The sequence below is a fragment of the Canis lupus genome, chromosome 33 (genome assembly GCF_011100685.1).
Source record: "Canis lupus familiaris isolate Mischka breed German Shepherd chromosome 33, alternate assembly UU_Cfam_GSD_1.0, whole genome shotgun sequence".
Classification (NCBI taxonomy): domain Eukaryota; kingdom Metazoa; phylum Chordata; class Mammalia; order Carnivora; family Canidae; genus Canis; species Canis lupus.
In genome coordinates this window covers 25,673,920-25,689,056 of record NC_049254.1, presented here as the reverse complement: position 1 = coordinate 25,689,056, position 15,137 = coordinate 25,673,920, and the positions used below count along the sequence as shown (strand labels likewise).

The following is a 15,137-nucleotide window of genomic DNA, read 5'->3' as shown; positions in this document are numbered from 1 at the left end:
TGCAAAAGCAAAGGCATTCTCATGTAGCTAGAAATTGAAAAACCCTGTGTAAAACTGCTAATTTCAAATTATACACGTTTAACATAGGCAACTTGGACTTCTCCGTAGTGGCATAGTGTTGAAATTAAATTTGAAGAGTTCACTGCATTTTCCCTTTTAATTCCTCAGGATTTTCTTCTCTTGCTTTCTTATCTCTTAGGCTAAGAAGGAAGATGCTGGTTGCTGGTGTCTGGTCTTTAGGGCCAGAATGAGGGTAATTTTTGCCACTTGATTATAGCAGAAAAGTATTACAGCACTATTATACATATCCATTACAGACTGACCACAAAAACACTTAGTAAAACAAACCATTAGCAGTTGAGAAAATAAAAAACAAGGAGAGAAATATAATTTCAGAGAGTCCTGAAATGACAAAGAATGAAGAAATGGTCAAGGTGGCCTTTTTTGATCTAGGAACAGAGATTCTTCTGTTCTGGTACCTTAATTCTAAGGTTCCCAGCATAACATGTTAAGCCTAGAGTGGTACTAAAAGCAGGAGGTAGAGGAGAGAGAAGGAGAGGCAAAGAAGAATCATCAAGTAAAGGAAAGAATCCAAGGAAAGGAGAGGGTCTCTCAACAGGAGGCTGTAAGCACAGTTGAAGGCTCCAATAACATACTAAAACAGAGATATTACGGAAATTTTATATACTGAGTGAGAAGACCTCCAGCCCTTTTTTTTTTTTTCTCCCCTTAGGTTCCAGTGTGCTGTCAGCCAGGCTTATCTCTTAAAAAGAGTAGATGGAGAATATTTTCTTCAGGAAATCTGAGAAAAGTTACAAGTATACTCACAATGGTATACTTCAAAGAAACAGCTCATTTCGGTCTTTCTGTATTGAAGTATGGTGGTTAAGCCCTACCTACCTATCCAGAATTTCTAAACACCTTCTTAGGGCTCACTCTTAAAAATAGCTCAAAATGTCATTGGGTATCTGAGAAAAGCTGAGGCCAAAACAAACACAATAAAAGTACTTGATGGAAATAGAGGCATTGCACGGATAAGAAAACTTTTTAAAAATCTATTATTTCCTCAGAGCTAAGAGAGGATAATGCATGAAACAAAACCGAGATGCTATATAAAAGGGAACAAATAGAATCAAAATCAGCAGAAGAAAAAATAAAAGACAAAAGGGCTAGGGAAAAGTTTGGGAAATCTATAGAGCAGGGAAAAAACAAAAAGATAACCAGTCCAAGAGGTCAAACATTCAAACATTTGAAAGAAAGAACAGAACAAAACCTGGTAGCTAAAATGTATTAGATTAAGGCTGTTATATATTTGAGGGAAAATGATTTCCACCCACACCATCAATTTAAGGTAAGGGTAGACTAAAGACATTTTCATGCATCACAAAGTCTTTTTTTTTTTTAAGATTTTATTTATTTATTCTTCATAGAGACAGAGAGAGAGAGAGGCAGAGACACAGGCAGAGGGAGAAGCAGGCTCCATGCAGAGAGCCCGACGTGGGACTCGATCCAGGTTCTCCAGGATCACGCCCGGGGCTGCAGGCGGCGCTAAACCGCTGCGCCACCGGGGCTGCCCACAAAGTCTTTAAAACAAAGAAGTTACCCAAGAAAAAAGACAATGTAGAATATAGGAAAATGAAAAGAAAGATGAAAAGGAGTCACCAAGATGATGGTGAATGGAGATACCAGGCATAGAGAGTAGTCAGTTTAGGTTGGAGTGGGTCAGAAAGCTCCAGAATAAATATATGTCCAGCAAAATAAATTTGACAGAATGTCTGATATGTTTTAATGTATTAAGCATTAAGACAGAGTTTAGATACATAATCAGTGATAAGTATGTAGAAAAGTAAGCACAGGAAAACACTAATTCTAGAGAAAATTTTAAAATGTGCAAAAAAGGGAAAGTAAATTATATACTATGTGGATCAAAATTGAATGACCTTGATGTAGTCATAATTATGTAAACATTGGGCATTGATGTAACTAAATTTATCATAATATTGGATATTTAGGGATATGGAAAGTATGTGGGAGAGCAAGCAGTGAAAGAGACCTAAGCTAAATCCTTATCTTCCATACAAGAAAGTCCATAGATAATACCTATACCTGAAAACTGACAGAAAAGTAGATGGACATAAACATCAAAAGAAAAACCTGAAAGTGTTAAAGTTGTTATCTTTGAGAGAAGGGGCAGAGAACTGCAGGGGGTTTTTTTTGGGTGGGTGGTGAGTAAGAATTCATATAAAACTGACATTTTAAACAATAGATTGTTACATCAACGAGTTTTCTCCTGGAAAGCACTAAATAGTAAAATATTTTATTTATACTTTGTGAGCCATGCAGTCTGTTTTAAGTATTCATCTCTACAATTGTAGCACAAAGGAAGCTGTAGTCAAAACACAAGCATGAAATGTTAATATGTTATTTGTAGCCACTGAATTTGGAATTTCATAATTTTCTCGTCACAGTATATTCCTTTTTGAACTTTTTAACCATACAAAAGTACAAAACCGTTCTGAACTCTTAAGCCATACAAAAACAAGCAGCAGGCTGAATTTGGTATGGGGGCCATAATTTGCCAACCTTTCCCTTAAAGCAATGTGAAATATAACTTTGATGAAAATAAAAACTACAAGGAAGAGTGAAAAAAAAATTGGGCAGAATAATTTCAAATTTTCTCCAAATCTTGCCTGTTCAAGACTTCTAGATTTACTGGGAGTTCTTTCTGAAGGACACAAGGAAGAACATTCAGAAAGTACTTTCATTATTTGGCCCATACTTTACAATTTTACAATATTTTCTCATTTACCGAGTTTTTTTTTTTATATACTGTCCCTTTACCAAGTTTTTTCTTATATACTGTCCCTTTTGTCCTCACATTTTTGTAGTCTAAGTAGAATTGGGGTTTGTGTTTTCTATAGACACAGAACCCATCTTGTGGAGATCAAGTGACTTGCCCAAAATCAGACACAGTCTATAAGTGACTAGTATTGAGACAAGAACTTATTTCCAGTTTTTTCCTCCTAATTGCTTACTATACTATGCCCCAAGTCAGAATTTATAAGGGACTAGAACTAAGAACTCACTTCCTATTTTTTCCTCTCTTTTGCTTACATACAGATAATACATGAATATATACTTGTAAAATATTAAAACACAACAAAAGAATATCATTAAAAAGTCATTGTCCTCCCTCACTTTAGTCACAATCCCATCCCTCTCCCCATGCATACTCAGTTAACAACTGTTATAATGTTGTTACCATATGTTGTAGAATAAAATAATTCTGTTAGTCAGGAATGAAAAATCACAAATCTTTTTTTGCCCCAGACTCTTAAATTCCTAGCAAAGTGCCGTAAGAAAAAGAAACTATTTGCTCCTTGGCGAGGACTTCAAGATCTCACCGATGCACGGAGAGTTGAATTAAAGCAACAAGTGGATGACTATCTCAGAAGACATCCGGTATGCAGGCTTCTGTGCCATATTAGTGTTACATTTTTTCAGTGCATGATATTCACCAATAAAACATTGTATTGTATGTATTTGTGCATTTACTATTGGTATAAGGTAATACGGTGGCTTTACCATAGAGTTAAGGGATTTGGGGCCTTTTAATTATATGGGCCATAGTATAGTCAGTAGGGAAGGAGACTGCTTCAAATTGATTATTTCCTATAGTATATCAGTAAGACATGGTCATTGCCATTTCTAATGTCAGGTTGACAGAAAAAAGTTCTGACTTCTACTTCTAGCCAAAATGGAGTAACAGAGACTGAATTTACTTCCCATCTGAAAAAATGGTTTTCAAGACCATGGACATTAGACAGTGAAGGTTAGTAATTCCTGAGAGGCAAGATGGAGTAAAAGGGACTGGATTTACTTCCTTCCTGAAACCACTGGGAAACAAAAAAGATAAAATACATGAAACAGTGGTTTTCAAGACCATGGACATCAAACAAAGAAGGTTATAATTATTGAGAGGGAACAAAGTGGGCGCTAGCTTATTGCCCTGAGAGAGTTTCTAGGTCACAGCACAAGGAGGAGGAAAGAGGAGGAGCTCTTTGGAATCCCCATGCTGAGGAGCTGAAACTGAGAGTCTACAGAGAACAAGGCAGCTAGATTTCATAGGACAGAGTACAGAGCAAAAAGATAGACAAAGAGCACATCAGATATCTGCAGAATATTACCCCTTGAGTATATTTCAGGAATCTGATTAGCATATGTATGTAAGGAAACTACCCAGGGCCAAGGAAACAGTCATCTTCAAAGAGAGAACAGTGCCTGATACTCAACACTGGCGCAAGAATAGTACATACTCCCATCAAATAGACCGGAAAAGCTTAATTCACAGGACATCAGAAAGAATGATTAGGAGTCTTGCCTTAGTAGTAGAAAGTAAATAGTGTAGACTGATGCATTCTGCTAGACAAGTCATAAAAGCAGGAGCCAAAAAGATCAAAAGTTTTTTAATGTAATTTAACCACATCTCAGAAAAAAAAAAACCTCAAGATTTTTAGAAATACCAATATATATATATCCAGCATTCAACAAAGTACAAGTTACAATGTCTGGCATCCAATCAGAGTAACAGGCATATATAGAGGTAAGAAGACATGACTCATAATGAGGAGGATATGTAATCCAACCAGTTTAGAGATTACACAGATGTTAGACTTAGCAGAGAAGGACATTGTGGGTGGCTCAGCAGTTCAGTGCCTGTCTTCAGCCCAGGGCGTGATCCTGGGGTCCAGGATCAAGTCCCACATTGGGCTCCCTGCATGGAGCCTGCTTCTCCTTCCGCCTGTGTCTCTGCCTCTCTCTCTCTCTCTCTCTCCGTCTCTCTCATGAATAAATAAACAAAAATCTTAAAAAAAAAAAAAAGAGAGAAGGACATTGTTCATACATTCATATTTTTAAAGGGATGTGTTGGGACAAATGGGTGGCTCAGTTGGTTAAGTGGCTGCCTTCAGCTCAAATCATGATCCCAGGGTCCTGGGATCAAGCCCCCCCATCGGGCTCCCTGCTCAGGGCCTGCTCCTCCCTCTCCCTCTGCCACTCCCCCATATTTATAAATTAGAGTATGCTGAGTATCTGCTATGAGTGGAATCATGCAGTATTTATCCATTTGTGACTGACTTATTTCATTTAGTCCAATGTCTTTAAGGTTCATCCACATCATAGCTTTTTCATTTTTTAAAGAATTTTTTAAGGTTGAATAATATTCCATTATAAGTATATACCCCATTTTGTTTATCCATTCAGCTATTGATGGACACTTGGATTGCTTCCACCTTTTGGCTATTGTGAATAGTGTTGCCTTGAACATGTATATACAAATATCTATTCATATCACTGCTCTAAATTTTGGGGGGCATATGCCCAGGAGCAGAATAGCTAAATCTTACGGTAATTTTATTTCTGTTTTTTTGAGAAACCTCCGTACTATTTTCCAATGCACTGATCCATTTTACTTTCCCACTGGCAGTGCATAGGGGTTCCAGTTTCTCCATATCCTCGCCTATTGTTACTTTCACATCCTAAGGAGTATGAGGTGGTATATCATTGTGAATGGATTTGGATTTCCCTAATGATTACTGATTTTGAGCATCTTTTATTGGCCATTGGAATATCTTCTTTTTTAATTTAAATTCAGTTTAGTTAACAATGTCCATTCAAGTTCTTTGCCCATTTTTTAATCAGGTTGTTTGGTTTTTTTTTTTTGGGGGGGGGGTATTGAGCTTTAGGAGTTATCTATATGTTCTGGATATTAATATTTTATCAGGTATGTGATTCACAAATATTTTCTCCTATTCTGTGTGTTACCTTTTTACTCAGTTTATAGTATCCTTTGCTGCGCAGAAATTAAAAATTTCTGGATGGAAGTTCAACTTGTCTATTTTACCTTTTGTTATAACTATCTTCAGTGTTATATTTGGGAAATGGCCAGACCTAATGTCATGAAGCTTTCCCTCTATCTTTTCTTCTAAGAGTTTTATAGTTTTATCTCTTACATTGAGGTCTTTGATTTCTCTTTCTCTCTCTCTCTTTCCTTTTTTAATGCATTATGTATGATTTTGATGCATGCTCTTGTTTAAAAAAGAAGTAGTGCCTTAGTCATATTCTAGTGCTGCTGTTTAAGATTCTGTGACTGAAAAGTATGGTGGTAGCTGGAGAGGGACTGCATCCCAGACCAGAGCCAGGAACTGGAATATTTGAGAAGTTGTGATAATCAAAAGCTTTATCAGCTTCAGAGTTAAGATTTTCTGATACTTCTCTGAACTAATTGTCTTCAAAGTAATTGCATAGCCAAAGGAATATGGTCCTTTAGATTTTGTACCTTAATCTGTGAAACCAGAAGCAATTCTAACATTATGGTTTAAATAAGTTTAGGACCGAGGACAGGTCCTAAACTTATTTAAGTTTAGGGTGATGGAGTCTGTCAGGTGGGGTCTGGAACAAGAGGTTTCCTTGTTACTCCTGTTCCAGGCCAGTATTTTTACCAAACCATTTGTAGTTTTCCCTGTGGTCTCTCAATCTTAACTCTTCTCTCAGAATTCCACAGGAGCACACCAGAAAGAAACTACCCCCTGAATTTTTATCTGAAGCTGCTTTTAAAAGGCTATTTAATGCTTGCACAAGAGAACAAGCTAGATGAGATTCAACTGATAGGATGAGAGGCAGCTAAACATGCTGAAACCTCTTCTAAGTGGTTGAGCAAAACATGGGTGTGGGTGTATGTGTATCTCCTGTAATAATATTTCTGTTCTTTCTTCCCAGAGCTCTCAAATGTCAGATATGACTAGCAGAGAGCTCCATTCCCAAGCTCAAGAACAACTGCAACACTACCTTATGGGCAGGGCCCTAGAAGAGAGAGCCCAGCAGCACAGGGAGGCTCTGATGGCTCAGATCAGCACCAACATTGAACAGTTAATGAGTATGTGCTTGTTCCATTTTTGTTTCCTAAAATGAACACCCTATGCAAGATTTTGTGACATCTAAAATCTTCAGAAGGAAAATACCACTTAATGGTTTAGACTGTCTCTTGTCCTGAGAAATTTCTAGATCCAGAACATGCCAGCCCGTGATCTTTTCAAATACAAATCCCATAAGCTCCTTTTTGGCTGCTCTTCCGAGCCTTGCTATCCTTCAGAGGTATCAACTCAGACAGTAGTTACTAATTATAAAGGTGCTGAGCCCTACTAGCTAGGTTCTTTTGTGTAATCTCAAAAGCTTTTGATCATATTTTAGGAGTTGGTGATGACCGTAGTTACAATGCCATTTTATAATTTTTAATGAAGTGCTTTCACAAAAGGTAATTCATCTGCTCACAGGGACATTTAGTGAGAGATCTCATCCATGAAGCCACAGTGTTTGAATCCACCTGTGAAACACTTTTAATATATATGGAGCAGAGAAGGCCAGAGTTCTCTATTTAGTGCCATTACTTTCGAATTTTGTATTTTTTAATAGATAGAGGGGTGTAATTGAGCCTCTCATATATAGGATGGGGTTCTACTATATTTAAAGAATTCATGTTTTTTAAATCATCTTTAAAAAGCTACATCTTTTTTTTTTTATTCTTTTAAACACAGTGGGGGGTGGGCAGTTGCTATCAGCCACACCTACAACTTGTGAATAGTCATATACCATCTATAGCTAGCAATGGTGAAGATTCAGAGTTGGAACCCTGTCCCTGCTTTATAGCAGAGTTCCAACTCTATAGTTTCCAAGTTCCTACTTGTTTGGTACAGAACTCTTCTACTCACCTATTTATTTTCTGTTTATTACAGAGGCACCGAGTCTGAAGGAGGCAGAAGGGAAAGAACCTGAACTCTTCCTAAGTAGATCCAGGCCTGTGGCAGCTAAGGCCAAGCAGGCCCATCTTACTGCCCTGAAGCATATACAGGCACCTTGGTGGAAGAAGCTTGGGGAAGAAGCAGGAGATGAGATTGATGTTCCAAAGGATGAGTTTAGTTTAGAATTAGGAACTTTATTCATTGGTGGAACCAAACCCCCTTAGGAAGCTATCCAGAGAAATGACACAAATCCTTTATTTTAGATTATTTTGGTTCTGCCTCTGGCATGCTAGTAGACTAGAGCTATCTTTTACTCATGGCTTTCCAGAGATTCCTCTCCAAATAAGATTTTCAGGCAGTAAGCAAAGAGTTGTCTTCCCACTTTTTGCAGTTCTATTTTCCTTTTTCCACACGACCATCCATGGCCACACATACAAATTAAGAATGTGGCTTTTATGTGGAACTAACCTCAGCACGACATTCTGTTATGTGAAATTTTCTGTTGTTTTGCTGTTTTCCTACCAAAGGTGTCTTCTAAATAAATATTTTCAACATTATTCTCAAAAACTTGTCAAGATTACTTCAACTTTTCACATTTATTATTTAATTTCATATTTCTCTAATATAAGAAGGGTGCTCTTGGACTTTATTAAGGTGAGAGAACAAATGGTCATTTGAAGGGTACTTCACTCTTTTCTACCAAACATTTGTTGAATTCATTTTCTATCTTATTTCTAAAAGAACTACTTTTTTAAAAATCCTAGGATTCAGCACAGGAAAAAATTCTTTCAGATAAAATTCTGTTTTAACTATGAGAATTATGTAACTCATTGGTTCCCTTTGTCTTATCTACTGTGAATCTCAGAGCTAAATATAATGCTTAACTTTTATATGATCCTAGGTAGCTATATACTTATTTGGTTCCAACCTAATATTTTCTGATTTTCCTATTTATCTTTAATTGTATTTTAATACTAGAAGCTTTTTTTTTTTTTCAGACCTACTTCTATTTGTATTTGTAACAATACGGAGTTTAAGTTAAAAACAATTAACAAACCATGGACTCAATAAGGTAAGGAATCTGGAGGGTACTTCTTATATAAATGAGTGAAAATACCAATATTTCTGGATGATAAGACCAAATTTTATAACATCCAGTCCTCTAAAATTAAGTTTAGTAAAGTTCTAGTTAGTATCCTAATGTAATTATTATTCATAATTGGGAAATAAATGTATATACTTCATCTGTGATAATCAGATGGAAGTTCTGGTTTCAGTGAGAATGTAGAAAGCTATGTGAAAATGTTGCTCTCGGGTTAAAAAAATGCCAGATAATCTGCAAAAATAATTTTTCTTGAGCCTATTTGATTGCTGAGGCCCTAGGGACAACCAAGTAAATTGAGATGGGACTCAGTATCTGTGAAATGAGCTATTTCACCTTTAGTAGAGCACAGGAGACAAAGATGGCTAAAATTTCAACGAATTCTTAAAGGCCAGTAATGGGGTAGCATGTCAGTTTAGAACATCTAGGAGCCTCAGACAGGAGAATTCAGACCTTCACCTAATTCAGGAAAGGTTGGGAGCAGGGCAGCAGGCCTGAAGAGATGCCCTTCGTGGTGTAGGCAAACGTGATAGGCTGCTACTGGGTGACATGATCTAAGTCCTGTCTGCATTCCCAAACCCTTCTCTTAAAAGCCTTAGACTGCTGGAGCAGGGGCAGTAAGCCCTCTTAACCCCAAGGATCAGAGAAAATTCCATTTCATGTTAAGGAGGAAATAGAAATAAAAACTATCTGTTTCTGGGGGCAGGATAGGAAACACTCTAGACCTAGACACCAAACGAAATCCAGCATTGCTGAGGGAGAGATGGAAACCAAATTCCTCTCCTGAGAGACAAGAAATCATCTTAGCCCCAGAAATCCCATGTAACACAAAGCAGATGTCTGCCAATGCTAGAAAGGAAACTGCCAAGACCACCATAGATAATGACTGCCAAGAGGGAGAAGAATAGGAACACTGAGAAAGCCCTACCTCCAATCACAGGAAGAAGAGATCTGCCTAAGATTTAGGCCGGATCAGGACAACACAACACCCATGTCCCAACAGCTAGCCTAGCACCAAGTAATGTGCCATGGCAATTTATCACCAGCATGGAGAGAAACCCCTGTGGCAAAGGCATACAGGCATCCTTGAAAGTGGAGAGTGGAGCCAGAATACTAAAAAACCTTCAAGCTTCCCAGACCCCTCTCTAAGCACAAGGTAACAACAGGTTTCAAAAATAATTTGGAGTCTGTGGTATATAGAAGATAAAAAGGAAAACCATGTTGGTTCCTGAAGGTGGCCCTGTGGTTATGCTGGTGCTAGGAGGGAGGGAGCTTGAGGGAAAATGAACCTGCCAGTTTCTTTGTGAACTCTGAGATCGGTAAGTAACTCTCCCTCCCATATGCCCCAGGCGTTTTTCAAACTACTGCTTCTATGCTTAATCTCCATGGGCTGTTTGCTGTCTGCTTGTTTGTTTGTTTATTTATTTATTTTTAATTTTTATTTATTTATGATAGAGAGAGAGAGAGAGAGAGGCAGAGACACAGGCAGAGGGAGAAGCAGGCTCCATGCACCGGGAGTCCGACGTGGGATTCGATCCCGGGTCTCCAGGATCGCGCCCTGGGCCAAAGGCAGGCGCTAAACCTGCTGCGCCACCCAGGGATCCCTTGCTGTCTCTTTAAAGATGGGGACTCAGCCTTCTATCGCCCTCTGGGCTCTCTCAGAACTGAGCTGACTTTTTAATGTTCCATGCTTTAAGTCTCCCTGGTTGTAAGAACTCATGAAATTCGGCCCTTCTAATTTTCAAAACCAAATGGTATGGGGATTTGTTTTCCCTGTGCAGGATCGCTGGTGTGATAGTCTGTTTTTTGCCTTCTCTGCACCCACAGCTCCCTCCCTCCTGCAGCTGGACCTACAGAGTTTAGCTCCCTACCATATCTCTACCCTTACTACCCACTTCAGTGTGACCCCTTCTCTACATCTAGTTGTGGAGTTTGTTCTGCCAGTCTTTGGGTTGTTTTCTGGGTTATTTACACTAAAGTGAGTGTTACTTAGATGTATCTATGGGACAAGGCAAGTTTAGGGGGCTCCTACTCCACCATCTTCCTCAGAAGTCTAATGTTCTGAGTTTTTATTGTGGTTTCATAACATAGGGTGATTGTTTGAATCATTGAGCATGTGACTGAAGTCAATCTCCAGCCCTCCCTCACCTCCTCAGAGGTTGGGAGGTCAGGCTGATATTATGTGGCTCAAATCCTCAACCCTCTAATCACATAGTTGGCCTTTCTGTCACGATTCACCCCCTGTTTTGATTCCTTTATTTAGCATAAACTCACATGTAGTCCAGTGGTCTAACATAAAGAACAAAATGCCCCTATTACTCAAATTCCAGGGGTTTAGAAGCCCCATCCCACAACATGGGGCAAAGAGCAAACAAATCTTTATAAAACATCCCCAAACTTACTGTCTGATCTAAAAAGAGTTGTACCTTTGGGCATAAGTAGTATCACCCTTAGTCTTTTCTATTTTATACATATCTGACATTAAGTCAAAAATTGGGGCACACAAAAATCTAGGGAAGAAAATACCTTTTTTCAAGAGATAACTACGATTCAGAGATGACTCAGATATTAGGACTCACACAATAACTACTGTTAATATGTTAAAAGATATAACTCAAAAGTTGACAACATGTGTAAACAGATGGTGAGTTTCACAGAGATAGAAACTATTTTAAAAAGAGATCAGTGGAAATGCTGGAAAAAGCACAGTATTAGCAGTTAAGAATTTCTTTGAGGATTTCATTAGCAGGGACACCTGGGTGGCTCAGTGGTTGAATGTCTGTCTTTGGCTCAGGGTGTGATCCTGGAGTCCCAGGATTTTTTTTTTTTTTTAAAGATTTTATTTATTGATTCATGAGAGACACAGAGAGAGAGAGGCAGAGACACAGGCAGAGGGAGAAGCAGGCTTCCTGCAGGGAGCTTGACGTGGGACTTGATCTCGGGTCTCCAGGATCTGGCACTGGGCTGAAGGCGGCACCAAACCGCTGGGCTATCAGGGCTGCCCCTGGAGTCCCAGGATTGAGTCCCACATCAGGCTTCTTGCATGAAGCCTGCTTCTCCCTCTGCCTGTGTCTCTGCCTCCCTCTTTCTCATGAATAAATAAATAAAATCTGGGATCCCTGGGTGGTGCAGTGGTTTAGCGCCTGCCTTTGGCCCAGGGCGTGATCCTGGAGACCCGGGATCAAATCCCACATCGGGCTCCCGGCGCATGGAGCCTGCTTCTCCCTCTGCCTGTGTCTCTGCCTGTGTCTCTGCCTCTCTCTCTCTCTCTCTGTGACTATCATAAATAAATAAAAAATTAAAAAAAAAATAAAATAAATAAATAAAATCTTTTAAAAGAGAGAGAGAGAGAGAAGTTCATTAGCAGACTAGAATTAAGCAAAGAATAAATGAATTTGACAATAGATAAATAGAAATTTTCCAAATGGAAACATGAAGACAAAAAGAATAAAGAAGGGATTGATAAAGGAAGAGAACAGCCTGCAAGAATTGTGAAACAATATCAAATGGCGTAGCATGGATAACTGGAGTACCAGAAATAGAAGAGAAATGAGGCAGAAATAGTTGAAGTAAAAATGGCCAAGAATTTTTTTCAGATTAATGAAACCACAGATCCAAGAATCCTAGAGAAACCTAAGCAGAATAAATAACAAAAAATATATATAAAAAAATTAAAAACCTCACATTGCTGCAAATCAAAAATAAAGAGAAAATTATGAAAACAGAAATAACAGGGCAGCCCGGGTGGCTCACCGGTTTAGCGCCACCTTCAGCCCAGGGTGTGATTCGTGGAGACCTGGGATCGAGTCCCACGTCAGGCTCCCTGCATGGAACCTGCTTCTCCCTCTGCCTGTGTCTCTGCCTCTCTCTCTTTCTGTGTCTCTCATGAATAAATAAATAAAATCTTTAAAAAAAAAAAAAAGAACGAAAGAAAGAAAGAAAGAGAAAAAACGTAGAAAAAAAAATCATGTGCCAAGGAACAAAGGTAAGACTTTCAATAAACTTAGCAGAAACCATATAAGCCAAAAGACAATGGAATGACATTTTTAGAATGCTGAAAGAAAAAATTATCAGCCGATGGTTCCATATACAGCAAGAATATCTTTAAAGACTGAAGGCAAAATAAATGTTTTTTCCAGAAAAACAAAGCTGAATATACTCATTGATAGTAGACCTGTACTGTAAGAAGTATTGAAGGAAATTCTTCAGACAGAAGGAATAAGACATAAGATAGAAATTAGATTTTCATTAAAGAGTAAGGGAAATGGTAAAAATGAAAGTAAAATATAAAATGTTATTTTTAATCAATGTAAAAGTTTTCAAATTAATAACTATGTATTTTGTGTTGTAACATGTAGAAGTAAATTGTAGGATAGTAATAGGCCAAAAAAAGTTGAAGTAAATATAATTGTTAATGTTTTAAAATTGTAAGTGAAGAGAATATTTTTAGGTAGACTGTGATAAGTTATGTATATGCATTGCAAACCCTGAAGCAACCAGAGAAACCATAAAAGAAGAGGTATCCCTTATAAGATAATAGTGCAGTTAAAATGCCATCAGGGAAATACAAATCAAAACCACAATGAGATCCCACCTCACCCCAGTGAGAATGGCGAAAATTAACAAGACAGGAAACAACAAATGTTGGAGAGGATGTGGAGAAAGGGGAGCCCTCTTGCACTGTTGGTGGGAATGCAAACTGGTACAGCCACTCTGGAAAACTGTGTGGAGGTTCCTCAAAGAGTTAAAAATAGAGCTATCCTATGACCCAGCTATTGCACTACTGGGTATTTACCCCAAAGATACAGATGTAGCAAAATGCTGGAACAGACACCTGCATCCCAATGTTTATAGCAGCAATGTCCACAATAGCCAAACTGTGGAAGGAGCCGTAGTGTCCATCGAAAGATGAATGGATAAAAAAGATGTGGTCTATGTATACAATGGAATATTACTCGGGCATTAGAAACAACGAATACCCACCATTTACTTTGATGTGGATGGAACTGGAGGGTATTATGCTGAGTGAAGTAAGTCAATCATCATATGGTTTCACTCCTACGTGGAATATAAGAAATAATGAAAGGGATTATAAGGGAAAGGAGGGGAACTGAGTGGGAAAAATTAGGGTGACAAAACATGAGAGATTCCTAACTGGGAAACAAAGAAAGGGTAGTGGAAGGGGAGGCGGGCAGGGGAATGGGGTAACTGGGTGACAGGGCACTGAGGAGGGTACTTGATGGGATGAGCACTGAGTGTTCTATATGTTGGCAAATCAAACTTCAATAAATTAGTAAAATTAAAGGGTCAAAATCTACTTACAGGATTAAGATTACAAACTATAGATAAGTGTTAATAAAACATGATCATTAAAAAAAAAAACTGGAATCATAAAATGCCCAGCAGAATAATAGATTTAAACCTAACTGTATCAATAATATATTAAATATAAATCATCTAGGTTTTGACTTTAAGAGTCTTACCAAAAGGCTATATGGGACATGAGAAATGCTGTTTTCTAAACCTGTCTTTGTCCCTCTAGGATGCCTTTAAATTATGCTTATAAACTGGCCTATTCTTTCATTAGCTTATTATTTTCTTATATCCTCACCTCACGGGATATTTTTTTCCTGAAAGTTTTATTTAGATAAATTCATTTATCTAAGTTCAAAAGTTTGTTAAATAAATTTTCACTCTGTCAGGTTTTGCAGGTGATAGGTTTATAAATAAATAGTTTCACTACTACATAATATAAGTTGCCAGTTTTCAGAATCCTTGCAATTTTTCCAGCCTACCCCTGCTGTGTAGTCACACAGCTAGTGCCACATATTGTAGGCTTTTTCATGGTATTATCCTGTGTCTAGCTATCAATTTCATTATTATTCATTACTATATCACACACTATCCCAAAATTTAGTAAGTTAAAGTAATAACCGTTCCATCCAAGATTGAGTGACATATTCACCCCCACCCTGGAAAATACAAAAATAATGTACTCAACAACAGGTTTGAGGCCACAACATCAGCAATGAGGGAAAGTCTATAGGAAACAAATGATGTGAACTCGATGATTGGCATAGCTTAATGTCATGGATGTGTCCTTCCCAGCTTCTGCCTTCCATCTCATTTCCTACACTCACATACAGATGTCCTCCATCTCACTTTTCTTTCATATTCCTAGAGTAATTTGCTGGCATAACAGAAAATTTCTGTTCATCTGTTCAGAGAGGAAGGGACTT

At 38.1% G+C, this 15,137-nt stretch overlaps 1 protein-coding gene across 1 annotated transcript in view; it reads left to right on the top strand.

Moving 5' to 3' along the window:
* Nucleotides 1-8,165, top strand: part of IQCB1 (IQ motif containing B1) — a 65,747-nt gene extending 57,582 nt beyond the window's left edge. Inside the window, exons 12-14 of the mRNA NM_001287550.1 lie at nt 3,331-3,462; nt 6,778-6,934; nt 7,791-8,165. Of these exons, the coding sequence (NP_001274479.1) occupies nt 3,331-3,462; nt 6,778-6,934; nt 7,791-8,020 (519 nt within the window). The 3' untranslated portion in view covers nt 8,021-8,165. The remainder of the gene's footprint in view (nt 1-3,330; nt 3,463-6,777; nt 6,935-7,790) is intronic.
* Nucleotides 8,166-15,137: the final 6,972 nt, after the last annotated feature.